This window comes from Hibiscus syriacus, unplaced genomic scaffold (assembly GCF_006381635.1).
Source record: "Hibiscus syriacus cultivar Baekdansim isolate YM2019G1 unplaced genomic scaffold, ASM638163v2 tig00111342_pilon, whole genome shotgun sequence".
Taxonomy (NCBI): Eukaryota; Viridiplantae; Streptophyta; class Magnoliopsida; order Malvales; family Malvaceae; genus Hibiscus; species Hibiscus syriacus.
The window spans coordinates 351,925-379,763 of NW_024063066.1; the positions used below are offsets into that span (position 1 = coordinate 351,925).

Below are 27,839 nucleotides of genomic sequence, written 5' to 3' on the forward strand. Positions count from 1 at the left end.
TTTGGGTCCAATGTGGCAACCACCCTTTGTCCAACATAGGTATTGTCTCCGACACATTGTTGCAAACTATCATGGAAGGTACAAGAAGAATGATGAACGACAATTAATTCTGCGCATGGGTAAGTGAAAACAAGTTAGTAAGTTATACATTTTTTGATCATTTTAATTTTGCAAAGAAAGCAAGTTAGCAAGTTATACATTTTTTGATCAGGTTACGAACTACTTCCTCGAACGTTTGAATCAATGCTTCAAGATTTGCGGGCGAAGAACGAGGAAGGATACAATTACATCAGCCTCATCGATAAAGAAATGTGGACGAACACATATGATGGTAGATATCGATATGGACACATGATGACCAACTTGGCTGAGGCAATCAATTCAACCTTAAAGGGTGCACGTTACTTACCTGTAGCGGCTTTGGTAAAAACTACATATTTTCGTTTGGGGGCGCTTTTTGCGAACCTCGAGGGACAAGCTCAAACCTGGATGCTATGCAGTCATGTCTATCACCCTAGATTAGTTGCAGATCTACAGAAAAAAAATTGCTGCATCAAATGGAATGTCTGTAACAAGCTTCTCAAGAAGGCATGAAATGTTTCATGTCACAAAGTTGTTGCGACCTCTTCAAGGGATTGAAGTTGTATCGTTAAGAGTAAATCTAAGGGACAGAACGTGCGACTGCGGGTTTTTTCAAGCTCTGAAGTATCCATGCTCTCATGTGATAGCAACTTGCTCGCATACACGTCAAGACTATAACCATTTTGTGGATCCCGTATACCTACTATCTAAAGTTTTTAAGGTATAAGGATTTGAGTTTCCCCCCCATAGGTAATGACAAAGACCCTGATGAGGTTCAAGATTGGCTTTCGATTGTACCAAATCCGAGTTTATTGAGGGAGCGTGGTCGTCCAAAATCCAATCGAATTCATTGCGATATGGATATTCGAGAAAGATCTAGACAAGACAGAAGATGTGGCCATTGTAGAAACCCAGGACACACTAGAAAAACATGTCCACTTTTGTTGTCATCAAGTAACAATTGATGATGAAATGATGTATTTGTTTATCAAATAATAATTCTTGTATTTTAATTTGCATTTACTTCAAGTTAATTTCATTCGATAATCGCTGATGAAGATTAAAAAAATGAACACAATCATTAAATTTTATCAAACCAATAACAATTTGGTATTTAAATACAACAAACTTACAATAAGAATTAAATGGTAAATGATAACCAAATTACAATAACTGATATTAAATGGTAATAAACAAAATTAACTGAAATATATTAAAAAAGAAGTCCAATAAATTTAACAAAATAAAGTAAGTATTAAATGAGAAATAATAAAAAATTACAATTAAACAAAATAAAGTAAATACAAATATAAAAAAAATCTATCGATGCCTACGTCGCGAATGTGTTCCACAGGGTGGTAGCTGTCGGTCTCGAGGAGGATTTCTTCGTATCACTGGTTCTGACTCCTCGATGTCATCATCGTCGTCGTCGTCGTCGTCACTATCATCATCGTCGTCATCGTCGTCCTCGTCGTCCTGAGCAGGTACATTAGGTTGATGAGGAGCTGATGACGATGAAGCACCTCCATAGAATAAGGACCTTGGAGGTGTATGACTGACTATCCCACCGGCCTGCGAAAACTGGGAAAACCCATACATCGCTGAGTGTGAAAACTGTACAGGAGGTGTCTGTGATGCAGCCATGGGTGATGAGGCTGAACCCGCTAAATATCCAACATATGAAACCTAAGTCGGATCTGCAAATATAGACCCATAATAGCCTCCAGGAGAGGTCATCTGTGACGGTGGCGATGGCGAGATCATAAAACCAGGTGAAGGCGGTGGCGGTATCTGGTAATGGAAAGGCGATGGCGGCATCATATATGGCTGCTACATCATATATGGTTGCGGTGGCTGCTGAGAAGGTCCTGCTGGTACAGCTGAGGATGAATCGGAAACACCTGCTCTCCATCCACGAGTCGGGGGACGATGGTGCTGTGTCGGTGAACGTCTCTGTCGACGTCGTGGAAAGGTCTACCCTCGTGCATCCTCGGGAAGTAGAAACGGTTTCCCGTTACTGTTGCCAATGATGCCTCACCAGCCAATCTGTATCTATCTTGTCGCGTCTATCTAAGCTATGCAACTCGTCCATATTGCAAGGTGCTTCTGGAATTGGTTGAAAACAACCAAACTGCAGGAGCACGCGATCAGTGGAGTGCCACTCGACGGTCGTATAACAGATCAGAGGGACCATCGCCATCCAAACATCTGATGGACCCCTCAACTCAGGTGGGATCACCGCCCTCACATCATCAGTAGAATATGACACCCATTCAAACTAAAACAAATAATATATAATTTTTATCAAAATAATAATCTAATTATATAACTATAATCTAAAATCGATTTTTAAACATTAAAATTCATACTTGTGTGTCAGCCTTCTGATCGATTAGCACCCTAATTTTTTCTAAATCATCAGGTAGCTCCTGATGATTTTTCCTATCAGTAGACCACCTATTCAAGGAAAAAAATTGTTATACGCTGTATAAAATTATTAATATACAAAATCAGTTTTATAATTACCTCAGAAGTAGTGGAAATACGAATGGGTTCTTAACAACATGACATAAAAAGGGCAATCGATACCATGCCCAAGACTGCAGCAGCAGGAGACATCCGCCGATAGCATTACATCTGTAGTCAGTGGCTCCACACATCTCCATGTACAGCAAAGCCAAAACTACCGAGCCCCAACTGAATGATCATGCGAGATGAAAGTCGCTAAGATCTCGCAACCACATGTAGTGAACTAGGTTGCACGATTTGTCCGGCATCAGCAACCCTCCTATCAGCTGCAGTATGCATGCCCGTGCATACATCTTAACCTCATCCTCAGAGGCGTCTGCGCTCAACTCCCGAAAATTGGCATCTAACCAATTTAACGGTATCCTACCTCTGATAAAATTTTCCGGGACACGTCTTAGACTATCCCGACACAAAGTAGTCCAAGAACCGGAAACTATCCCCGATATCACATCTCCATCCACCGAAAGTCCCAGGTGCATAGAAACATCATCAAGCGTGATCGTGCACTCTCCGCACGGAAGATGGAATGTGTGGGTCTCCGGCTTCCACCGCTCTACTAAGACAGAAATCAGGTCTGGCTCTATCTTACAGTGACCCTGATATCTACTTATGTAACCGAATCCATCCTCTACTAAATACAGCAAGACACGGCAAGACACGGCTGTGTATCACTAACTTAAGATTCCTAATAAAAGGATCTAATACACGGTCCTTCTCCTAAAAATAAATAATTACAAAAATTAATTCTTACTCTAATAATCATGCATTGAATAAATCAACTAATTATTACTAATAATTTAAATTAAATTAAAACGTTAAAATGTTACCGTATCAGCAAAGTGTCGAGATATTTAATTCTTAATCTAATAATCATGCATTAAATAACTCAACTAATTATTACTAGTAATTTAATTTAAATTAAAACGTTAAAATGTTACCGTATCAGCAAAGTATCGAGATATTTAATTCTTAATCTAATAATCATGCATTAAATAAATCAACTAAATATTACTAATAATTTAAATTAAATTAAAACGTTAAAATGTTACCGTATCAGCAAAGTGTAGAGATATATGATTTTCATCCGAGCGAAGTAGAGTGTCTTCTATTATATATCTACAAAATAATTATATTAGTAAAATATTAAATAAAGTAAATACATAATAATAAAAATATTATAAAATATACCTTAAAAAGATAGAGTATTTGAGAAAAATTTAAAGAATTTGAGAGAATTTAGTGTGATAAAAGTGATTGAGGATGGGGACGTGAAGGGTTGGGTATTTAGGAGTATAGCGCGCCCCTTGCTCCGCACTATACCCCACGTGTCAGATACTCAGGTATAGAGCGGATCAGAGGGCGCGCTATACCTACGTGGCGCCAGATCACCGTATATCGCAAGGCAGGGGGCGCTCTATACCCACGTGGCGCCAAATCATCATATAGCGCGATTCAATTGACGCGCTTTACTGCTACGAGTGTTAGATCTAGAAATATAATCTGATCGATGTTAGATCAATAAATATATCGATCACCGATAATTTATTGGAAAAATTGCCAGATTACCTCGGCTACCATGAAGAAAGAGTTTGTGAAAATTGCTTAGGAAAATTTGTAACTTGTGCAGAGAAAAAAACGGGTTGATATTTCACACGATATTTCAACTTTTAAATTTTAAATTAATAAAAAAGTTATGATAGTTTCATCTCATCCATAATATATTTTTTAACTTACATGCAGATTTACACTAAATAATTGATAAATAACATTTATTATATTAAACGCTAAATTACAAAAGTATCCTTGTGGCGTTTTAAATAGCGAAAAGGTTTACTTAGATTTCATTTTATCCATTGGATTTAGTTTTCAAAGAAAAGAAAGATGAGGAAGTGCGAACTATGCGGTGAGTTAGCTCGAATGCACTGCGAATCGGACCAAGCGAACCTATGTTGGGACTGCGACGTCAAGGTTCACGGAGCCAATTTCCTTGTGGCTAAGCACACTCGAACCCTCCTCTGCCATGTCTGTCAAAACCCTACTCCATGGCTCGCCTCCGGTCAACACCTCAGCCCTGCTGTATCCGTTTGCGAGTCATGCGTCGCCATCAACGATAATATTTGTAGTGTTTCTACAGAGCCGGAAGAGTCATCGGAGGCCGATCACGATGACGAAGAAGATGATTATGACGACTTCGACGAAGAAGAAGAAGACGAGGAGGAGGAAGAAGAAGAAGATGCAGAGAATCAGGTGGTACCGTGGTCAGGAGGATCTTCTTTCTCGATGACGAAGTCGGTGGCTAGCTCGGATTCTTTTAGTAGTACTGAAAACGGTGACGGTGGCGGCGCCGGCGCCGGTTTTGGATTGAAGAGGACGAGAAGAAGTCTTAGTTTCTGCTCTGAAGTATGTTGATTTGTTTCCCTTGCTCTGTTTTTTGACCTTTAATTATATTCATCTTTAAAAGTATGAATTTGAGTTTTGAATCTGAAAGTGTTAAAGTTAGATGAATATTTCAGTATATTGGTAAAACTTCAAAAAATTTCTTTTAGTTTTTATTCTTTGCATGTATTTTCTAAGGAACCAAACAAGATTTTTTTTAACATGGTGAAATTGCTCTTTCTGTTTTTTTACGAATGCAGGATGAGATTGCGTGCTCCTCATCTCATGTAGGCTCGAGGGGATCATCCAATAGAGAATCATCATCATCAATGAGCAATTTCACCACAAGATTACTCGAAGCTAATCATTCAGCTATTGATCAAGATGACGGTGAAACAGAGTCGAGATCAACGGCTATCATCAGCTCTTTGAAAAGCCTCCAAAATCACATGATCATAGATGATAATGATGCATCGGCTACGATCATTGGGATCTGCAGGTTGAGCAGAGATCAGAGCCGTTAAATTCCACCTCCCTCCAAATCTCTTATTATATCCTAACCTACACCATTCAATTCTTCTTTTCCTTTTCTGGAAAATGTTTCAAATTTCTCGACATAAAAGCCATTGTTGTCTTCTTTTTTTAATTAAACTTTGAAATTGTTGGAAATTCCTTTTATTGTTATATTTTAATACTATAATTATTTGAATAAAAAAAATGATCAACTTGTGTTTATAGATATATAATAAATTGATATTTAAAAAATGTATATAATTAACAGATTGCTTTTTAAAAAATTAATTGACATTTTATGAATGAAGGCATATATGTTTTATTTCCACCACATGTTTCTTCACATATAAAGGCTTAATAGGGATTTTCGCTCTTGAAGTATGGCTTGATTTTTATTTCGTCCCCCGAAGTTTTATGGTTCAAATATGACCCTTAAAATTTTGTTTCGTCAACCGTTTTGATCCTTTTGTTTTATCTCATTTTGAAGAAAAAAAAAACAAATTGAAAATAAATTAATAATTTAAAGACCTAATCAAGAAAAATACAAATTAAATTATTAATCTAAAGACCAAATCAAGAAAAGTACAAATATTGCACATAGATACAATCACTGCTTCGCAGCGATTAGAATTTGCCAAAGCCTGTGTTGGAGTACTGGCTGGCTCTGAGATTCCTGATGTTCTGTTATATGATGGATATACTGTGAAAGTTCAAGTGAATGTGTCTTGGTTCCCTTCATGTTGTTATGTTTATCAAATTTTTGGCCACTCTGATAAGAGCTGTCCAAAGAAGGCTGAAAGTAATGATAATATGACAAAATCGGTTGAGGATAAGAAGGTTCAGAAGGGGTCTGTTGTCGAGGTTTCTAGACCTAGTAATCAGCATAATGTTGAGAAGGTAAAGTGTAGGGAGAGGGAGTGCAAGGACAGTCTCCTGTTGTCTCTGTTGTGCATGTTGGGGATAGTAAATCCCGTATTGTGAGTAAGTTGACATCTATAAAGGAAGGAGTTGATAGTTCCGGGGAGGTTCGATAGCGAGATCTCATTCCTTGAAGAAAGGTAAAGTCGTAAAGATAAGGAGAAAGTTGGTTTTACTGGTTCCAAAAATAAATTTTATGTTCTCGCTGGCATTGACGGGGATAATTTGCACGTTGCTTTAGAAGTTCAACCTTGGAAATCAAGAGTTGCTTCTCTTGGAGTTACTCAATTGCTTCAAGAGATTAAGTCTAAAAAATGACCATTTAGAGAAGCCTAAAAAAGGGGTGGAGGTTGACAGTGGGGTTGGAAGTTCTAGTTTTGTTCATATTTAATGAATATTTGCTTTTGAAATGTACGGGGATTAAATAACCCTTAAAAACAGGAGAAAGTTTTGCAGCGTTTGAATAACTTGAATGTGGATGTGATGTGTCTGCTTAAAGCACGAGTGCATGAGTGTAATGCTTCTGGGATCATTGATAAGGTTTTTGGTGATTGTGATTTGCTTTCGAATCACAGTGGCTTTGTCAATGGTCGTATTAGGATTTATAGCAGAAAGGGTATCTCTCTTACTGGTTGTCAATCTTTTAATCAATTGGTAACTGTAAAGTGTAACTTTATGGGGACTTGGATGTATGTTTTTGCTGCCTATGGAAGAAACACTAGGGTTGAGCGTAGAAGTTTGTGGCATAAGCTCAGGGAGGTTGGTGGAATGGTTGGGTCTTCTCCCTGGATCGTTGGGGGGAGACTTAAACATTGTTGCAAGTCTTTGTGAGAGTTTCGATTTTGATGGCTCGTCTTCTTTTTTGGCTGTTGAAATTAATGAATTTAAGGATTTTTGGGAAGATCTGGTTTTAGTGGATTACTCATGCCTTGGTCCTCAATTTACTTGGTCTAATAGGCAAGATGGTCGTTTCATAGCTAGGAAGCTTGACAGGGTTCTTATAAACTCAGTTTGGTCTGTTTCATTCCCTAAATCGTTTGTTAAATTTCAAACTCCTAAAATTTCTAACCATTGTAGTCATGAAAAAGAAAAAGAATAACATACGTGTTGTGGTTGATGAGTAGGGGAATAGGCATGAGAATTTTGATGACATGTCCAAGGAAGTTGTTGACTGTTTTACTTGATTGATTGGTTCTGATGACTTGCATGTTGTGGACTGCGATGGTAATATGTTGCGTGAATTGTTGAATTTCACTCTATATGAGGGAGAGGGAGAAACTTTGACTAGGGAGATCACGTATAAGGATGTTAAAGATGTCATTTTTTCTGGGGATGATAAGACCCCTGACCCTGATGAATTTACCTCAGTTTTTTCAAGGCTCCCCGGTCCATTGTTGGGGAGAATTTTGTTGATGCAACGAGGTATTTCTTCTTTTCTTTCAGTCTTATGCCTGCTTTTAATGCTACTGTGTTGGTTTTTGTACCTAAAACGGCTAATTCCAGTATGATGAAAGATTATCGGTCTATTTCATGTTGTTAGCTGATGTACAAAACCATCTCTAGGACTCTTATGGACAAACTTGCGGGGTTGTTTCTTAGTATGATTGCTATGAATCAATCTACGTTTGCTCAGGGTCATAGTATTGTTGACAATACACTGTTGGCTCTGGAGCTTGTTAAAGGGTATACTCGGAAGTCCCTTTCTCCTAGATGTGAACTAAAAATTGACCTGCCTAAGGCTTTTGATTCAATGCATTGGGGTTTTATCCACCGGATTTTGGAAGCTTTGGGTTTGCCATCTCAATTTAGGGATTGAATTCAGGTTAGTTTCCCTGGTCCTAGATATTTAGTTGCTTTTAATGGGAGTCCTATGAGATTCTTCAAAGGGGCAAAGGGAGTTAGGTAGGGAGATTGTTGACACAATACATTATGTGAGAAGGTTGTGTGACACAATACATTATGGTTCCCTCTTCACATTCCCAAACATGCTATCATTGGGTGGATGGCCATTCTCGGGTGACTTCCCACCAAGGATAGATTGTTACGGATGAGAATTGCGGTTGATGATAAATATGTGTTTTGTGGTGGCCTTGAAATCCGAAATCATTTTTTTTTAATTTAATTTTTCCAGGGGCATTTGGAAGGCTATTCTAGCTCGTTGTAATCGTCGTAGGGCGGTAATGAGTTGGGAGGAGGAACTTATTTGGGCTACGGCCTACCCTAGGTGTAAGTCGTTGATTTCCTTTATTCTTAAGATACATTGGAATGCTTTAATATATTATGTTTGGGAAGAGAGGAATGCCAGACAGTTTTGTGGTGTGTCTAGGGATCATCATGTTATCAATGATAAAATGACTGTCCCTTTTTCCCATATGTATGGGGTAAAGGGAGGTAAGATAGTAGACTACCCTCAACATCAGGTTGAGAGTAACTTCCGTAAGAGACCTCCGAATTATGAAATGTCCTCCGTGAGACTCGATCCCACGACCTCAAGATTAAGAACCTTGTGCTCTACTAACTGAGCTGGATGGTCATTTCATTATCAATGATACATTTTACATTTAAATATTTTACAAGAATCTTGATAAAAAAAAGGCAACAGATCATCATGTAAAAGGTTTAATATGAATTATTAATCCAATATTATCATTGTACATTTTTAACTTTTTAATAAACTATTAGTTGGTTTAATGAATAAGATGTTAATTTTTTTTAAGAAGGATTAAGATTTGAATTTTAGTATTTAATTGGAGTAAACTAAATTTAAAGGACAATTCTCATCATAAAATTATACGATCTCTCGTCTGAATTAATTGATCAGTAAATTAAATAATAAATATTTATATTGTTTTAAATCCTTCTAAAATTAAATATTTTTTTATTGCGAACGGATTTGTGAATTTCCAAATAAAATAAATAAATTATAGGTAAAGGAAGGCAACTAACCTAACAATAAAATAAAAATATATAGAATATAAAAAAGAAAACATGAACATTTCTTTACGAACGAACACGAACAAAAATTTTTTTGTTCGTTTATGTTCGTCTTCGTTCATTTATTCGGTTAAAATTAAATGAACGAACATAAACATACCTCCATTCGTGTTTGTTCGATTCTTTTACATGTCTACCTTGAAAACGAAACTCCATTCAAAAGCTACCGGATAAAGTGTAAATGCGTAATAATGAAATGATAATTAAAAAAGATCAACTTGCAAAACACCATGTGGATTAACTTGATTGATTTCATGTACCCATATTTTAATTCATTTATAGATATAAAACCTTTTTATCATGATATTTTTATAATCAGATCTTTTAATTTTTAATAATTATATTTAGATCCAACATATTTGGGCCATACAAGTTCAGGCTGGATCATCATAAATGGCCAGGATTTAGCTTCATATACATGTTTCTACTGGTAATACCTAAAGCTGGAACAGGCTCTTGAAGCAAAGGAAAATAGTTGCATAATGTCAACATGCAGACAAGAGCAAGGACTATGGTTCATTTTCCACATACCAAAGCACTCCTTGGTGGATTGCTTGGCAATGCATGATATATTGGTTACCCAAGATAGGTCTATTAGACGAGGACTCGGTATCGAAGGCAGATGCATCCTCTGCTTCGTTCAGACGGAGACAGGGGTTCACTTGTTGCTCGAGTGTAGACCTGTTATGAGTTTAACAGCACGAGCTGCAATAGGTTTATCTCATATCTTTACCATATGCAAAGTAAGTACAAACAGCTCGTTGGAACTAAAACCAAATGTCGAGACAAGGTTTATCTCATAGTACATATATCCAAGTACAGGCAAATAGCATCCTTCAGTTCAGTGGCCATAATCAAATCAAGAACATCGTTAACCGTACAACATCATCGTTAAAGAGTTGTTACAAGGACCAGGAAACCCTTGGATCAATCCATTTTAACCATCAACTGGCACACACATTTCACCACTTCTCTTCACGCCGGCTAATTCCTAAACTCGCTACAATGCACGATGGAAAGAAATAAGAACGACAGGTATTATAACTTGAGAATTGAGATTGAAGATATTTCCAACATCAAGATTCGGACCTGCTACTGATACGATAAAGCTGAAATTACGCTAAGCATCTGCCACGAAAGAAGCATAAAAAACTAATGTCAATTTACAAGGTTACAGTAAGCTCAAAATTCAGCAACTCGCACAAGTTTCATACATGAAACCAAAAGCTATAAAAGAAACTAAGGAAGCTTTGCTAGTAAAACATGCTATTGATTTCATAACATGCAATCTCATGTTTACTACATGTTTCCGCCGATATAGAGTACTGACAGATATTTTTTCTTTGTATGTCTACTTATTTCTTTGTATGTATACCTATTTGCTTATAAAACACATTGGAACTATACATACATACGTATATAAATCGGAACTACCCTACTTTCCAACAAACACTTAATTGCCACATCATCATTCTTAAAGTGTCTGAATATCAGGGGGAAAGTATGCTTTAACAAAACTGTCCGAGTACAAAGCACGCCAAATCAATTTATCTCCCCCATATTTTCCAAGTTAAAACGATTTTAAATTGAACATAATAAAAGCTTTCCTCTTAAGCTCCAATCGATCATCCGGTCCTCAAGCACTAGAAATACTCCAGTGCCTTCAAGCATAAACTTGCTTCATCTTAAGTGGGCAAAATAACTACTCAAAACATCTTTCTAATAGCACATTCAAACCTCTATGAGCAGTATAACTTCCCAGTTCAGTATTAGACTTCATACTTGCATTGGCACAGGTTTAACAGGTAAAGAAATAGTAGCAATCGCTATCCCGGGTCTTTATCTCATTTATCATTCTCGCAGCAACCCCTATTATAAGATCCAACACCAAGCAAATGGCACTACCATATCATCACTTGCATTGTAGACCACTGTTCCCTATTTCAATTAGTTTCTGAAATTTCATACCCTAACATCCAGAACCGAGCTCAAATCAAGGGAAGAGAAACTATCACTATCAATGGCTACACATACCTTTATCATATTTATGGATTATGAACTACTAACTCATTAGAAGCGAGGTGTATGATCCATTATCACCATCGAAAATAATCATATCCGCACAACAATGCATACAGCAAGAAACTAATACATTTCTAGCAAGCTGGATTAGATTTAAAAAAAGCTAAAATCATCCGACATAAACATTTATAGACATTGCCAAGAACCCATATTTCATTTATTCACAACCAAAAACAATCTAGACATGTAGGATTTGCTGCATAGATGATTTGATGATGCTATAAAAACCCACAAGCAATTTAAAAGGAGCAAATCATCCAAATTAAGCATTGAAACAAGTACAAAGGTCTCAAAGTTGCAATCAAACTGAAACAACGACAAAAAATAGAAAACCCGAAAAAGGATTAACCTTTGCCACTTTCTGCCTCTACCTCGGCCTCCTTAACCGTTACCACGGGCTTGCCATTGCCGCCCTCTTTATCTTCGGGACACCTAACAACAACAACGGGACAAACACAGTGATGGACACAATAATCACTAACGCTTCCCAGCTTCCCATCACTCCCTCTTTTCTCAGCTCCAAAACCTCGACTCCCCATTATAACAGCACTCAACCCTAGCCTCTCCACCTCAAGGCACAACCTTTCCCTCATATCATGATCTTTCACTATATGGATCTTAAAAGGAATCCCAGCTTCCTTCAAGGGTTTGGCCAAATCCGCCACCTTCGACGCCGTGAAGGCGTCGAAATCGTCTTCAAGTTGTTTCTGTGACTGCGGCGTCCCCGGGCTTTGAGGGGTATGGGGGAGTGGGCCCCAGTCGGCTCCATAGAGTACGGAGGTGGGGGACACATGGAGGAGGAGGACAGCATCCTCGGCCCGGATGTAGTCCTGAACAGCCCAACGGACGGCGAAAGCAGACTCTTCGGAGAGGTCGACGGCTACGCCGATTCTGCGGCGGGCGCCCGCGGTGGGGGTAGCGGTGGAGGTGGGGTGGTGAGGGGATGATGGGTGGTGGATCTTGATCGTTGGGAGCTGAGGGTGGTCACCGTAATCCGAGGGATTCATTTTTTGGGGAGGATTCAGTTTACGATGTCTTAGGTTGATGATGAATGGAGATTTTGAAGCGGCTGAAAAGTCTGGACTTTGTAGAGTAACGTTTCCATTGACTTACCCCTTTATATTTAAATTTTCAATTTCTTTTCCTAATATTCAAATAGCAAATTGAATTAACAGTAATTTAATAAAGTGTTAATATCATTTAATACAGAAATATAAGATATTTAATTTCCAAATTAAAACCCAACACTCTCACCTCCCCTACCTTCATCCTTATAAGTCGTCCAAAAGCACAAACCATGTGAAGCGACCTTTATTCTCGGGAAAAAAAATAGATCTTTTAAGCTATGCAAATAAAAATGAAATTTTCTCTTCCTGGTGGCAATGCATGAAATTTCCTTTAATAGTTTTAGTGTTTAACATGGTATTTTCCTAGTCAATTTCCAGGAAAATGAGAAAACACTGCAAAAATATGCTAGCCCATGAATTACTCAAAAGGATTGATTTTCTTTTTAATGGTTAACCAAAATAAATCCAAAAGGAAAAGCGGGGGAATGAAGAAACATACATATCAGTGAGAGCAACCAATCAAAACGTTGGCAATACTCGGCTTTTGCCACCACCAGTAACCAGACTATAGCTCCCACTCAGATTTATTTAAGTATTTAACATGGTTTCCTTAAGATTATTTGTGTGTTCCAAGTTTATATTGAAACATTGACCTGCATTCATCAGTTACAGTAGTAGCTAGCAGCAGCCAGTTTCTGATCATCTCCAAAGTCGTTAGTGTATATATATATGTCTGTGAACGTTTTGCTTAGATTTTCCCGGAAACAATGATAGTTATCTATATGATTTGGTTACATTACACGTTTTTCGAAAGCAAACCATAAAAAGTTTTACTTAATTAGCTCACTCCCATTAACAGAAAGCTAGAGATACCCTACTCGTGTCTCACCCCATTGAAAAAAACAAACTAGAAGTAAAACTCTAAAAGAGAGAGAGTAACAGTTGCTAGGGTTTTGAGCCTATTGAGAGACACAACCATGCTCCACGGAATATCACAAAGAATGGAGCTATAATGATCAAAGGCAAAATTCTTACAACTCAGCATTTTAATGGGAGCCAGGGTTACTTAAGCCAAATGAAACTATTGATTTGCAGTTTCTACATGCAACGACACAAGACCAGTCTCTACCATCTATGCATATCTTCTTCTATGTATGGCATAATTTTAGCCAGTTTCTTTTGCATATAGTTTCCGGGCCAAGCTTTAAAGTTTGGGACGTGTACAAATCTTTTGAAGCTGACAAAATGGATTGCAGAAAGATCAATTGCAGTAATTTAGTATATCAAATATAATTAAGTTTTTTAAAGCTGTATTTGGAATTTGGTTTTTTGTCAAAAGGGCATTAATTACACATACACCACCAAATCAATGTAATGGTAAAACCAAAACAGACAATTTCCCTGTATATATATATATGCTTCTAATAAGAAAGCTTGAGTGACAAATCAACACAATTAGAAGCATTAACATGAGAAGCTTCACCTCCCAAAGACAAAGAATCTTCTTGTGGCAGTTCCCATTCTTTGAAAGCTGTGTTTCTCCCATTTTTCTCTGGGAAAAATTCATACTCCGTCACATAACTTCCAGTGCCAACTGAGTTTCCCTTCTTGTGAATAGCCAACACATCCACAGTCTGCCCCCCAGAAAAATGAAATTATATCAAAAGAGTTCCAGTGGAAAAGAAATGTGTTTTATTTGATTGAAAACACAATTTCATTTTTACCTCATTGATGTTGTTCATTTGGCCTCCTGTTGCTGCTGCATAGGCATAAGCACTCTTTGCAGCTCTTGCACTGAATCCATTCATCTCTTCATTGGTGTAATTTTGATTGTTTTCCAGGTTCCTTCCATGAAAATCAGCTTCTTTTCTGGGGAAAATTTGTCTAAAGTGGTTGAATATCCCTCCAGTTTCTCCATTGCAACGCTTCTTCTGCAACATGTGTAAAAAATGATCAGTAAGATAAGAATAAAGATGGCCAAGACCAATACTGCCTAGTTTCTGGATTTGATATATTTTCTAGCTAACCAAACAGGACTCAACCCCAAACCAGAAACACAAGACTACAAACAAAACAAAACCCAACGCTCAAAAAAGTTTGCAGATTAAGAAGAACTATACCTTGAAGCAACCATCACAACGATCAGGTTTACTATGCTGAAACTTTGGCATTGAAGAGAGCTCTTTTGGAGCCTCCACAACACCACAACCGACCTGCAAGTTACCAGGATTTCCCACCAAAACCTGACCGTTAAACCCACCAAATCCTCCATTTCCGACAACCCTTTGCATCATCAAACCATCTGTTTCACTTCCCGAACCCCATAACCCCCCACCACCTCCACCATTGATCACCATGGGAACACCATAACGAACTATACCGTGAAATACGGGAACATTCCCAGCTCCTCCTCCTCCTCCTCTAGTTTCACAAGGGAACTGGGTTATTGCCGTTGTGGTTCTGGTTTCATTCATTTTCCTTAAATGTTCTAGTTGGGCAACTCCCATGCCTCTTTGTGGCTGTTTCTTTGGGTGTGGGGATTTCCCATTAGGTTTCCTCCCTTTGTTGCTCTTCACAAACTCCATGGCTGGTTTAGCTTCGTCTCCCTTTGTTGGGTTGTCAGTGTTTGGAGTGGAGAGTGTGAGTGAAGTGGCCATTAAAATAATGGGAGTTTGATGGTTTTGGCTTAACTGAAAGAGAAATAGACAGAGAGAGAGAGAGACAAAGGAGAAGTTCTTTTGTATCCTGCGATTGGCTTTTGCTTGATGATAAAAAAGATTTTTTTTTTTATAGACAGAGGGTTCTGAAAGATTTGGATTTTCTTTAGACATCAATTTAATGCAACTAAAACCAAAGTTTTGAGAAATCTAATAAAAGAACATATAAATCTACCTCTATGAACTGTTAAAATGTATAAAGAAGGAAAATTAATTTGTTAAAAAAAGTAATTCTATGGAAAAAAAATCATGATGTCAAAATTATATATATACGGTACAAGATCTAATTATACAATGTAAAATATATTTAGTTTTATTCAGATTTTATATCGTTGAATGAATAAAAACAAATGAATTAAGATTAAAAATAAAAATGTAAAGATATTTATCAAAAAAGAAATAAAAAATAAATTTTAATCATCTATTTTTATTTATATAACAATCTTAAATACGTGTAAAATTAAAAAATATTACAATACATCTAAATCATAACACTATATATATATATATATATATATATATATATATATATATATATATATATATAGAGGCAAAATCAACGAGATAATGCGTTGAATTTTTTTTTTTCACGAGATAGTGCCCTCGCCAGATTAATTGCTCAGATAGGGTGATCTCTACAGTCCCTGGGGTAGGTCGCCATGCACGCCCAACGACCTACCAGGTCGCCATGCACGCCCCAACACGCTGGGCATCCGAGGCCATCCGACCGAGGCCATCCGAACGAGCTATGCGAGGGCATCCGAGGGCAACCGAGCGAGCTATGCGAGGGAATCCGAGGGCAACCGAGCGAGGGTAGGTCACCATGCACTCCGGGCAACCTTGTAGGTCGCCATGTACTCCGGGCGACCTACCCTCGCTCGGTTGCTCGGATTCCCTCGCATAGCTCGCTCGGTTGCCATCAGATGCCATCTCATAGCTCGTTCGGATGGCCTCACATAGCTCGTTCGGATGGCATCGGATGCTCTCGGATGGCATCGGATGCTTTCGGATGGCCTCGGTCGGATGGCCTCGATCGGATGGCCTCGGATGCCCATCATGTTGGGACGTGCATGGCGACCTACAACAACGTCTCACGCTGGACATTCCAATACAAATGCTAGACTTCATAATTAATCTTTTTTCTCTAAATTCAATAATAAATTTCTATATATACACACAACTCTGTTAATCTTAAAAATTAAACAGAGAAACAAAGATGCCTAAAGGTATATTATAAATAAATGTAAATAAAATACAATAATAGACTAAAAATGCTTTAAAAATTGAATCTGAAAACACCACACTATTTGATTGCATGGCGACCTACTTTGCAAAACACCCCACAGGTCGCTCGGATGCCATGGCGACCTCCAAGGTCGCCCGCATGCCATGGCGACCTCCAAGGTCGCTCGGATGCCATGGCGACCTCCAAGCTCACTGTAGAATTCACCCCATTTCAACAATTAATCTGGGATGTACATTATCTCGTGAATAAAAAAGTTCGAGAACATTATCTCGTGGATTCACCCTATATATATATATATATATATATAATGGAAAGGACAAAAAAAGCCTTTCCTGAAATCAGTAAAACCCGAATGAGAAACATAAAACCCTGTGCCGAAAAAATCCAGAAGCAGTCATGAAAAGGAGCGTGTAATGCAAAGGTTGTCTCGTAATGGAGTAATGTAACTCACGCGCGAAAGAGAGGGGTGAATTTGTTGTTAAAGTAGAATAGTACCTAGAGACACGTGTCGGATACTGAGACCGCCTGATTATACCGAGACACAAAGGACACTACAACTCCGTTTGAAGTAGTTGGGAGTGTCGGTTTTAGACAAACATTACGGCCTTTCATCTCCATGCAAAATGTGTATTTTTAATCCTTTTCAACTTTCTTGTAATTTCTTCTATATCATTTTGTGGTTATTATAATTATTATTTTGTGGGTGTAGATTATACATACTTAAAATATACACCGATGTTATTTGTGAATTGGTTTTGGATTTATTGGAATGAAGCTTATAATAACAAGGTGGTGGATCTTAACTTGATATATGCTCTGGAATTTTGTCATATATTATATTTTAATTATTTTTATGTAATTGTATTATAATTAAAAGGTGGAACTGTGGAAGAGCAATCATAAAGAGTACGATTTGGCCATGACAATGTGAATCTGCCTAGCTATGTTGTAGGGTTGCAGTGATGCCCTGGTTCTTGCATATTTTGAAAACACCTTCAAATAAATAAAGCCGAGTCCGCGGGGTACTTTACTAGTTCATGGGACTCTCCAACTTGTTTATCGGTACTTCATCCCTTCTAATTTATACCAAGAATTGTAATCATGATTTAGAAGAAAAAAATTGATAATTAAAGATTAGGGATGGCGTTGTCACGAGAGAGGGAAAAAGAGGAGAAGAGATGAAGTATTCTTTCGATTTTGTATAGTAAATTTTATAATGACTCTTAATGCATGTGTCGGACGGGAAATTCCTAGGCCCCGTTACCATTGAATCATGTTCATGGCACCAGAAGATGTAATTTTCAGATATGATTCTGGTTGATCTTTATAATCATCCCATGCATCCCCATCCCTTTCACACAATTGCATGCAAGCTGAACAAATTTATATAGGACGGTCCACAATACCAAAATTCCAACCAATCATCACCCGCCACCTAAGCAAAACTGCCTTAATCTCTAGTTCCTACTGTAAGCCTTGATCTAGTACTCTAGATCCTAGGCCATATGCATATGTATGGTGTGATGAAGTTTTATTCTTCATATATAAAGAAGAAAGGATCTAGATCCTAGGCCATATACATGTGTGAAACCATAGGGTTCAGGGTTTTCTTCCTTCCATGTATGTTTTTGTTTTGGGGTTTGACGGAGGGTTTAGGGTTTGCTGGGTTTGGGCAGACATGGAAGGATTCTTGGGGTTTGGGAAGCAGATTGTGCCCTGCATGGACTCAGTTTTGGGGCATTTATACGCCAAGGTGTCCTACCATTTGGCAGCTTTTGATGGAGATCATACATTTATAGGGCTATGAACCTAACTACGGAACCTCCTTTTTTGCATGACAATGGGGGACCATATGTATATTTACCTTAAAAAAAGCTAAAGAAAGTGACATCAAACTAACTCAATTTTTATCCTTAAATAAATTTGCATTAGGGTATTAACATTAATCTATCCATTACTTAAAAACTAATTCAAGTTTATTACGTTTTTCATAATAAATTATGTAAATTACATAACTATTTTAGTTATAACTTAAAAAGTTACCGTTAAGAAACTCATGTAACATTCTAAATTATAACTGAAATTATTACCAATCGTGTAACTTTTTAAAATAGACATAGTAGCATTTTAGGTTAAAATCCGTCGTAATATAACATTTTCTGTTGTAACTAAGATTATTATCAATTGTCTAATTTTTTATAATATATATAATAATATTTTAGATTAAAACAAATTATCACAAATTAATCTTAGATTTCCCAGCTGCAAAACAAAATTACCGTGCATATATTTGCTTAAGAAAGAGTAGGTAACCATTTGCTTTGAACTCCAAAGGGTATCTTAAGGTTTGCTATAAGAAACCAAAGGTTAGAGTAACTGTTGGTTGTAGCTTTATGCAGCTTGTGAAAGGGCCTTACTCTTTAAGGTTAAAAAAAAAAAAATCAAAGAATGCCCTTAACAAAGATCAAAAGATCCCTTTTCTTCTCTCTCATTTCAATATTGGACCACAGTCATATAAAAACAATAATACTTACTGGGATCTCAGCAATCTGAACTGAGATTTTGTTCCTCTTTGCTGTTATCTTTCTCCCTACATGACTCCTTTTCCAAGGTTTTATTGCATGTTTGCCCAACATAGTTAAAAAGAAAAAACACTTCTTTGGTTCTTTAAGATTTTTATGGAGGGACAGGATCTCTCAACAGAGTGGCTTCAGAGTGTTGGGTTGAGTTAATCTGAGCCATCCAAAACAGGTACCCAGCTGTTATAGTGCTGCATATATGAAAAACAAGCAAACATATGGACTGTAAAACACAAACGTGGGGACAGTAACTATATGTGTCTGTAAGATGTTTATGTATCTTTGAAAAACCATGAATTCTCTGTTGTTTAGGTATTTTCATTGTTTTATGCTCTTCTCTTTTGGTTGGAATCTTCTGAAAGCATACATTCACCTCAGTGAAAATGAGTATATTTGCCACAGAAATGAATAATACAAAATTTGATATGAACTTCTCAGTTTTACAAATCAGCTATTTTACACATTTAAACTACATTCTGCAAAAGCTACACTCCTTGGAAGGATAAAAGATGCACACAGCATATATTTTTCGGGTGCAACAAGGCGTACCCTACGCATGTCCACATTAACAGCAACTTCTTGCAAGGCGATTCGTATCCGCTGCATTAGCAAGGAATGTGAAAATCAATATGAAATGAAGAAACGGGAAAAAATGGCAACTGAACTAGCACTGGATAAATGGACACGCCAATATTATGAGATTGTGGCACTAGACCTCATGAAAATCAAACTCGGGATCTCGAGCTTTAGAGAATCCATAGACATGAATAGTGGGAAAGTTTAATTCTTTATCTCTAGGTTGATCTCTGTATACTCCCCTGAATGCATCTGTTTGTCAAGGCCAAAATATAGAAAGTAGTTCAACTTCAGCCACCGTGATTCCAATCCTAACTACAATGCAATCTTATCTGTAATTCCTTGAATAACAAGTAACAACTACGATCAACTAGTTGATCTTTAACATGCAACCCAAAGAATGTTACAATAACTATGGGAAAACAACTAAAAATAACTAGATCAGATAAGCAGTTCACAGGCTACAAAGTACACCAAAGATGGTGTTAATCACTCAAGGAAAGCAAATGCAAGCAAAAGAAATCTTCCGGCCACCACAAGGTGACCGACTTACCAAGAAATTCTGCAGCATCATTCGGCAAATTCATAACTACATGTGTGATGGAATGTGCTTTCTCACTAGAAAACATAGCATTGATGAACCTTCTTTCATATAGGGGTGGGAATAGGTCAGGCCGGACTACAGGGGCCTACGGCCTGGCCTACATAAAGCCTATTTAATAAACAGATCAGGCTCGAGTTTTTTTAAAAGCCTATTAATTTAAATAGGTCAAGTTTAGGCTTATTATAAAGCCTTATAAGCCTGATAGACTTGCTTATTAAATTAAACAGACCCATTGCAGCTGCAAGCACGCACGAGCTCCCACGTGAAGCACCCGCACCCTGTCAGCACTCTGTCCGAAACAGTGCGTGTAACACCCCCAACCCGTATCCGACCCGGATCCGAGTCCAAAGTGTCACATTGACTTTTCAAAACATTTACTTGTATAAAATAGTGAGTAATTTAACATTTTTATAACATATAACTTATTCAAAACGTTTACAAAACTATTCAGAACTTATACACTATATTCTTTTGAGTACATGCCAACTATAACTTTATATATTAAAATACATATTATTCACCTCTCTTCTGATCTGGCATTCGGTAAGGAGAACTGACATGTCTTGCTCCGCATTGCTCTATACTCTTCTTCTCGTTTCTGTAACCTACGTGTGAAACAATCACACGCTAAGTCTATGACTTAGTGAGGCAATAAACATATACTGTAAACTATAACTTGTAATCATGCATGAACTATTATTGCTATCACATCATACCCAAACATATATCCATTCATATATCAAATCCGCACATGCATATACTTATCTTCTTTCCTATCCTTATCATATTATTACCATTCATATTTCTATTCTCTTGTTTATATGATCCATTATGTTCATATCATATATCTTATAACATATACAATGATCACTAACACACATATATCATATCATATCATATAATTAATATCAAAACACATATATATAACACATACATTGTATTCAATGTTATCTCTTATTATCCCATGTACACCTGTAACTAATTCTTTTTATCGTATAAACATATACTAAACATTTCTATACACATCATGGTACACATATATCAGTTCACAACCGAACACACATCGTATCATATCAATTGATTTATTTAATCTCTTTAAAGTCTATGTATTAGCTCATGTATACTTTTGAGAACTTAAGGTATGTGAGTACATTGAGGTTGTGCACCACTATACTGTCACCACAACTCGTATAAATGTCCCGAAGGACCTATCCAGAGGTCATAAAGAACCTCGGCAACTGTCCATAGGTCCCGAAGAACCTAGGTAAACTGACCATATGTTCCTTAGAACATAGGTATATTGTCCATATGTCTCGAAAGACATGTAAAACTGTCCATATGTTTCGTAGAACATAGGCAAACCCTCAACTCTTGGCATGCCAACTATACCCCCTAGCTCTCATATCACATAACATGGGCATTATCATTTATAATATTTCATATCACTTGTTCTTTCTCTTTTGTCACATACCACATGTATATGTAAAACTCTATATCATTTCTCATTTGTTCATATACTTATGTCATATCAACACGTAATTCACTGTCACATATCACGTAGCTTATGTTTCATAACTTGTATCACATATACACATTCATATCACATGTTCATATAAGCTCCTAACTTCTTTCACATTTACATATAATCATGTAACTTCTTTCACATTTACATATAACATGGCTTAATATATGTTTGTATTCTTTTTCACCTAATCAAATCTACCTCTTCTCATATATCTCATACATAATCTCTATCATATATACATTCCTTCACTTATCTTATAGTTATGTATCATATTACATAATTTAACTTATATCGTATTATCATGTGTACATATATCATGGACACTTAACATGTATCATTCTAACATGTAGTCACACCTATCATTAACACATGCAACAATCAATAACACACATGTAACATATCAACCATATGCTCATATTAATGAATTCATATATTTTACTATAGGAAATAGACTTGTCACAAATCTTATTTCCATTAAATATAATAAACTATCTAATATGCACTCACCTTGGCCTCACTAAGTTCCAATCCACTTTTATGTTTTCCTCTCTTTCGATCGAATCTTAACTTGATAATCGTTCTGGAACTTGTTCGCGCTCGATATCTATATAATCATACATTGATACATATCAATATCCAATTGAGATATTCTAATCTATCATTTCTTAGACCAAAAGAAAGGTATAATTCTATTTTCCCTTGAAGTGCATCGATACATTCTACAGTGTATTGATACATTCTTTAACATGTGCATCGATGCACTACCCATGCATCGATGCACAAATCACCTTCGATGTTTTCATTTTAAGGGGGTGCATCGATGCACTAACTGTGCATCGGTACACTCAAGGCATTCGATGTTTCTTCTTTAAAGAGTGCATCGGTACACATTGAATGTGCATGATACACTTTGCCCAGAATTTGTACTTTACGCCCGAAAATCATCAACTCTTCATTCAATTCTTCTATATTAAGCCCCTATCATGTCATTAAACTCAACTACCATTACTTAAACCAACTTGTATTCATATAAACCATCTCTATCTTCCATATCTCATCATGATTCTTAAAATTAAGAATCTTACTAAACTTTCAACTTTGTTATTAATCCTTTCTAACTTCATAAATCTCTTATTCTTAGTGATGACAAGTCAAATTCCTTCTCAAATTTCACTTATTAACTCTTTCCCAGAAATTCATCTAAAAACTCATTTTCTTTAATCTCTTCTATATCTTTCATCTTGTTGTTTTAGAACAAATTAAGCTTTCCTTAAGCTTAATTATCATCTAATGATCATAACCCAACCTTAAAATCAACAATTAATCAACAAACAAAGAAACTCACCTTTGAGCTTGGAGATACGGGAGGAGGAAGAAAAAGAAAGAAAACTCTGGAGAATTCTCTCTTTTCCCACGTGGTTCCCTTATCTTATAAAAGGGATATTAAATTTTCCTTATCAAATGACCATTTTGCCCTTTAATTCCTTTAATAATTACTAACTTCTAGGAAATATTTCCAGATAAATCATTAAACTATTCAATTATTCTACTTTAATCACCAAATTTCAAAATATTTCAATTTGGTCACTAACCCGGTATTGAGGATGTTACAGTGCGCCATCGGCGCGTGAATCCACCGAGCCCATCACTCTTGCCCATGCTCGCCCTGACCACACCCATCACTTCTTTATCGTTTATTTTCTTTCATTTCTTTCAAAGGGTTTTATTTATTTGTTTAATACTAGTGGGGTGGAGTAGCAATTAAAAAGGAGGAATTTTGCCAATTACGATGAATTACCCATGATGCTTGTACTGCAACAATGTTTTATTTGTTTGTTTACTATCTTTTAGACATATATTTATTTGTTTGTTTGAAGAAGAAAGAAATGGTAATATAGATGGAATGAGTTGCACATTTACCTTGGTTCCTGTATAGATATAGAAACATAAAAAATATGCAGAGATGATGTCCATTTATCGTAATTGACCACGCCCAATTCAATAATTCTTTTCGCCATTAGCCAATCAGGTGTGTTATTTTTTTTGTGAAGAAGGCTTTTAAAAAGGCTATCAGGCCAGGCTTTTAAACAGGCCAGGCCGAGCCAAAATAAAAAGCCTTTGATAGGCTGTAGGCCAGACTCAGGCCTAAAAATTTCATCGTAGGCCAGGCTCAGGCCTTTTAAAGCCTGACCTGGCCTATTCCCACCCCTACTTCCATCCATGTTAAAGATCTAGACAGCACCATAAAAAAACCTTAGTAGGAGGAATATAATTCCATTAACTCGCAAAATGGTGTATATATTGCTAGGCTCAAGGTTGCATCAGTGATGACCAGTATCTACTAGAAGATTAGTCATTTTATCCACTAGCACAATGTTACCTTAATCTTCCTCTCAAGTTTGTTGAGGACACTATTTCTTTCAAGATATTCAAACGCAAAAGGGTTCAAATCATTAGCATAAACACGTTTTACTATCTTAGCAGCAGATATTGCAATCGGACCAACCCCAGAGAATACATCACCTGTAAATTATGAAAACTGAAGAGTTGAGACATGTAAGCATATTGATATGAATATTTATAGAAGTATAGCTAATACAAAATTTGTGCACATTAAAGACTCTTGGTGATTATAACAATGATTATTTGTAATACATAATTCCAAACAACGTAAAGTTGAAAGCATACATATGACATCATTGCGATTGAAGCCACTCAGAAGCCTCTGCCTCTCCGTTCCAAGCCTTGAGTTCCAATACCTGCACAAAAGGCGGAAAAGAGGAACATGAATACCTTGCCCCTGAAGTTAAATATCTTACTGTTTTGATGAAAGCAGTGCATACACTTTTTCCAAATCAACACGAAATCGCAGTCCATTCTCAACCACTGTAGTCACCAAGGAGTGATTCCCTGCTAACACCTCAAGCTGCATTGTTCGGTAGTCATTTTGAATGACATCAATCTTATTTACAACTGTTTGTATTTTTGGCTTGCTTTTGTCCAGAACCACCTGATAAAGTGGAAAACAACCATATGACCAACCGTCTCAAAGGCTGAAGGAATAATCATGCCCTCTGGTAGCAGGGTCTCCAAGATCTGCAAGGAATGCATAAGATTTAGAGCCCCCATTGATGTTGCAAACATTTATATCCGACTGTGATTAGTTGTTATAGTCGAAAGAAAAAACTACAACCCACTCTAGATATTTCCCCCTTAATTTTCTTTCCTCTTTGCCGTGGAGGCTACAGTTTTGTGGCCCTTGTGTAATAGAATAGCATATGCAGAATTTTCATGACATAATTTAATAATTGATAATAATTACAAAATGTCTACGTAATTGATTGCAAAATCTTGCTTTGTCCATTTATTTGCAAATTAAAAGTTCTTCCATATCTGCCAATCATGCTGCCGGTCCAGCTTCTAACCTTATTAAAGACAATGACATTAGAAGTAAGTGAACCAGGATTCCTATAAATTTGTGTTACAGTCTTTCAAAGCATTAGTAGAAAATGACGGATAGGGGGGGGATGAGAGGTGGGGATGATGAAACGAGGAACATTTTCTCCGGGCAAGACACCCTAACTTCAAGAATTACTTAAATGAATCTGATGCCTAGAACGCCTTTTTTGAAGAGATAACAAAAGTTTGAAATCAATGTTTGTTGTATAAAACAATACTAGAATGGACTCAATTGCAGAGTCAAGAAAAGGAAACATAACCGAAGCTAAAAAATGGACTTCACTTTATAAATTTGCCCCCCAAACAAACACAATTATGATGCTTTCGTGCGATATACCTCATTCATCTGCCAATAATCATAGAACAAAGTCAGCTTACATCTCACAAGCTCTATAGTCAAAGAACTATTCTCTCTGGTTTCTGTAGATGCTCGGTTTTGTCCGGGGACTCCGTTCGAGTTTTAGATCCAGTACGAGTTATAGTGTGGATCAGTGAGAGCCCAAATAAGCCCAAACATATTGGAGGCCCAGTTCAAGACCAATGGACAGCAGTTGGATGCAGAAAAAGAAAGAGATTCAGGTTGGTTTTTAGCAGTTGGAATAATTAGATAGTGGGGAATTAAAAAACTGTAAAATGGTCAGTTTTGAGGGGATTTTAACTACTAGAAACTATCAGCATGGGGATAGAAAAGAAGAGAAAACAGAAAAAAGAAAGGGGGGAGAACAAAAAAAAAAAGAAAACAAGAGCATTGAGCAAAAACAGAGCAGAAACCAGTAGCCATTCCCAACCATTAACACACATCGAAAGAAGAGAGAGAGATTCCAATCGGAAAATACCCATTCAAATATGTTCATTTAGCCAAAAATCCAAAAAAAGGGCCATCAACAACAAATAGAAGCTTTTCAATGAGATAACGTAGCCCTTACTTGCCGGAGTTGAAGAGGATAACCACCACGTCGCTTGTATCCCCGTTCCAGTCATCGAGGAGATCACGTTCAAGAAAATTCCCAAGGAGTCTCACCGTTGTATTCAAAAAGCCGAAGAAGCAATAGAAAGTAAATATCTGTTTTTTGGTATTTTCTTTCTTTCTTTTCCATTTCCAGTATGTTATGGGTGTTCTTATTTCTAAACAAATAAAAGATGTAAGAAAAGAATGAGTTTAATCTCGTTACCGTTTCTTTTGTTGATCCTGTCGTTGTCAGAGTGTAGGTCGCCGTTCATTAGGGAATTCCTTACTAAAATATATAAAAAAAATTAATTTTTCCATGTCTGAAACAGACGAAAAACTAGAGGAAGGAGAGGGTTTTTAAATAAAAAAACAATTGTTTTTTTTAAAGAGTAGCTTAGCATAAATCTATAGGAGTAATACGAAGCGGAAAGAAAATGGGGATCTCCTTTTTGAAGGAATCATGCTTCTCTGTATTAAATTTCAAGAAAATTAGGTGTTTAAGATTGGGTTACCTGGCTCGGGTATGTTCTGACGTCGAAGAGAGCCTTTGATCTTCGTCCTTCTTGTGTTGGGTCTTTATCGCAAAACCCAAAAGAGAGCCTTGGTCGTTGGTTGCTGTAGTCTCCATTTCCCCTTCAAAGAAGTTGAAAAATGAAAGCATGGTGTTTTGGAGATGATACGGCTGAGTTGCTTAGTTTGATATTAAAGAATATTATATATTAAAATTTTAGGGTTAATTAATGTTTGGCCATTGAAATTTTATGGTATTTTTCTTTCGTGCTCTTGTTCTTTAGTCACATATTTATACTTTAGTCACCTTTAGGATTCCTTTCGAATTTAATATTTTGTGTTTGTCCTGATTTTATTATTTTATCAATTTCAATTCTGTTATAGTTTTTGTTTGTTTGTAAATCCATTATATTTAGGCAATTTTCATTTAGATCCATACTTTAGTTTTAATCTGTATGTCGAATTTTACATTTATTTAAATTCACTCTAACTCTAATAGTATATCTTTTTAAAATTTGTAGTTTAGTATGTTATGATTTTGTTTTTATATTTAGGTCACATGTGTATATAATATGTTAATATGCATAATTTATGATTTTTAATTAAAACATATGTATGTAAATTTTTTTTATGTCACATTGTATGATATTTTTAATTTTGTTTAATTAATTTCTGGCATGACATAATTTTTTGGTACAATTTGTATGATAGCCTTACATGCATAACTCGACCTATTACATAATCGGACTAAGGGTACCCTTTTAATTTAAAGTTGTTGAAGTGGGCCGTCATAACTGATTTGAGGTCCGCTTTTAATGATTTTAAAGTAAAAATGTATCCCGAAAGTGAAACAAAAAAATTGATTCGTCACCTAAAATTTGGGAACGAGAGAAAAAGAAATGTTCGTTTATTTAAATATATCGAGAAAAGGTTGTTATATCTTTAAGATCTGGTCTCGATATTTGTAAATAATCGAACATCCTTTATCTTTCTAAAATAACTTGGTAATTTCAATTTAATTTGTTTGAGTGTTTTTGAATGCTTTAAATTTACATTTTTACTTTATGGGATCAAGAATCAAAATAAACTCGAATTTGTAAAGTTCATTGCAAAG

General features: G+C 36.5%; 4 protein-coding genes across 7 annotated transcripts; 1 reads left to right on the forward strand and 3 right to left on the reverse strand.

Annotated features, from left to right (window-relative positions):
- Positions 1–4,455: 4,455 nt before the first annotated feature.
- On the forward strand, positions 4,456–5,632 carry LOC120159151 (B-box zinc finger protein 32-like). The gene is made up of 2 exons (XM_039169802.1): positions 4,456–5,010; positions 5,247–5,632. Exons 1-2 carry the CDS (start codon positions 4,492–4,494, stop codon positions 5,508–5,510), a joined length of 783 nt encoding a protein of 260 aa, XP_039025733.1. The 5' UTR covers positions 4,456–4,491; the 3' UTR covers positions 5,511–5,632.
- Positions 5,633–10,179: 4,547 nt separating this feature from the next.
- Positions 10,180–26,567, reverse strand: LOC120159152 (universal stress protein PHOS32-like). Of its 4 annotated transcripts, XM_039169803.1 has the most exons (4): positions 26,554–26,567; positions 20,454–20,458; positions 11,843–12,506; positions 10,180–10,411 (listed from the first exon to the last, which is right to left on the reverse strand). In XM_039169803.1, the coding sequence occupies exons 3-4, from the start codon at positions 12,498–12,500 to the stop codon at positions 10,374–10,376; spliced, it is 696 nt and encodes a 231-aa protein (XP_039025734.1). In that variant the 5' UTR covers positions 12,501–12,506; positions 20,454–20,458; positions 26,554–26,567; the 3' UTR covers positions 10,180–10,373. The 4 variants fall into 4 exon arrangements, with proteins under 4 accessions (XP_039025734.1, XP_039025738.1, XP_039025737.1 ...); XM_039169807.1 differs by lacking the exons at positions 20,454–20,458; positions 26,554–26,567 and adding an exon at positions 10,501–10,539 and having other exon boundaries at positions 10,180–10,402; positions 11,843–12,575; XM_039169806.1 differs by lacking the exons at positions 20,454–20,458; positions 26,554–26,567 and adding an exon at positions 10,501–10,539 and having other exon boundaries at positions 11,843–12,575.
- LOC120159150 (protein SPOROCYTELESS-like) lies at positions 13,973–15,217 on the reverse strand. Its single transcript, XM_039169801.1, has 3 exons — positions 14,681–15,217; positions 14,285–14,491; positions 13,973–14,194 (listed from the first exon to the last, which is right to left on the reverse strand). The coding sequence occupies exons 1-3, from the start codon at positions 15,215–15,217 to the stop codon at positions 13,982–13,984; spliced, it is 957 nt and encodes a 318-aa protein (XP_039025732.1). The 3' UTR covers positions 13,973–13,981.
- LOC120159153 (tRNA (guanine(37)-N1)-methyltransferase 1-like) lies at positions 19,456–24,860 on the reverse strand. The gene is made up of 7 exons (XM_039169808.1): positions 24,651–24,860; positions 24,496–24,566; positions 24,188–24,330; positions 24,020–24,038; positions 20,232–20,324; positions 19,818–19,930; positions 19,456–19,702 (listed from the first exon to the last, which is right to left on the reverse strand). Exons 1-7 carry the CDS (start codon positions 24,737–24,739, stop codon positions 19,559–19,561), a joined length of 672 nt encoding a protein of 223 aa, XP_039025739.1. The 5' UTR covers positions 24,740–24,860; the 3' UTR covers positions 19,456–19,558.
- Positions 26,568–27,839: the final 1,272 nt, after the last annotated feature.

Coding starts and splice junctions, on each gene's coding strand:
- LOC120159151 (XM_039169802.1), top strand. CDS start 4,492: ATGAGGAAGTGCGAACTATGCGGTGAGTTAGCTCGAATGCACTGCGAA. Junction 5,011..5,246: donor GTCTTAGTTTCTGCTCTGAA/GTATGTTGATTT, acceptor TTACGAATGCAG/GATGAGATTGCGTGCTCCTC.
- LOC120159152 (XM_039169803.1), bottom strand. CDS start 12,500: ATGAATCCCTCGGATTACGGTGACCACCCTCAGCTCCCAACGATCAAG. Junction 10,412..11,842: donor AGAGGCAGAAAGTGGCAAAG/GTTAATCCTTTT, acceptor CGTGCATTGTAG/CGAGTTTAGGAATTAGCCGG.
- LOC120159150 (XM_039169801.1), bottom strand. CDS start 15,217: ATGGCCACTTCACTCACACTCTCCACTCCAAACACTGACAACCCAACA. Junction 14,492..14,680: donor GTTGTGATGGTTGCTTCAAG/GTATAGTTCTTC, acceptor CACATGTTGCAG/AAGAAGCGTTGCAATGGAGA. Junction 14,195..14,284: donor AAATGAACAACATCAATGAG/GTAAAAATGAAA, acceptor TCTGGGGGGCAG/ACTGTGGATGTGTTGGCTAT.
- LOC120159153 (XM_039169808.1), bottom strand. CDS start 24,739: ATGCAGCTTGAGGTGTTAGCAGGGAATCACTCCTTGGTGACTACAGTG. Junction 24,567..24,650: donor CGTGTTGATTTGGAAAAAGT/GTATGCACTGCT, acceptor CCTTTTGTGCAG/GTATTGGAACTCAAGGCTTG. Junction 24,331..24,495: donor CAATCGCAATGATGTCATAT/GTATGCTTTCAA, acceptor CATAATTTACAG/GTGATGTATTCTCTGGGGTT.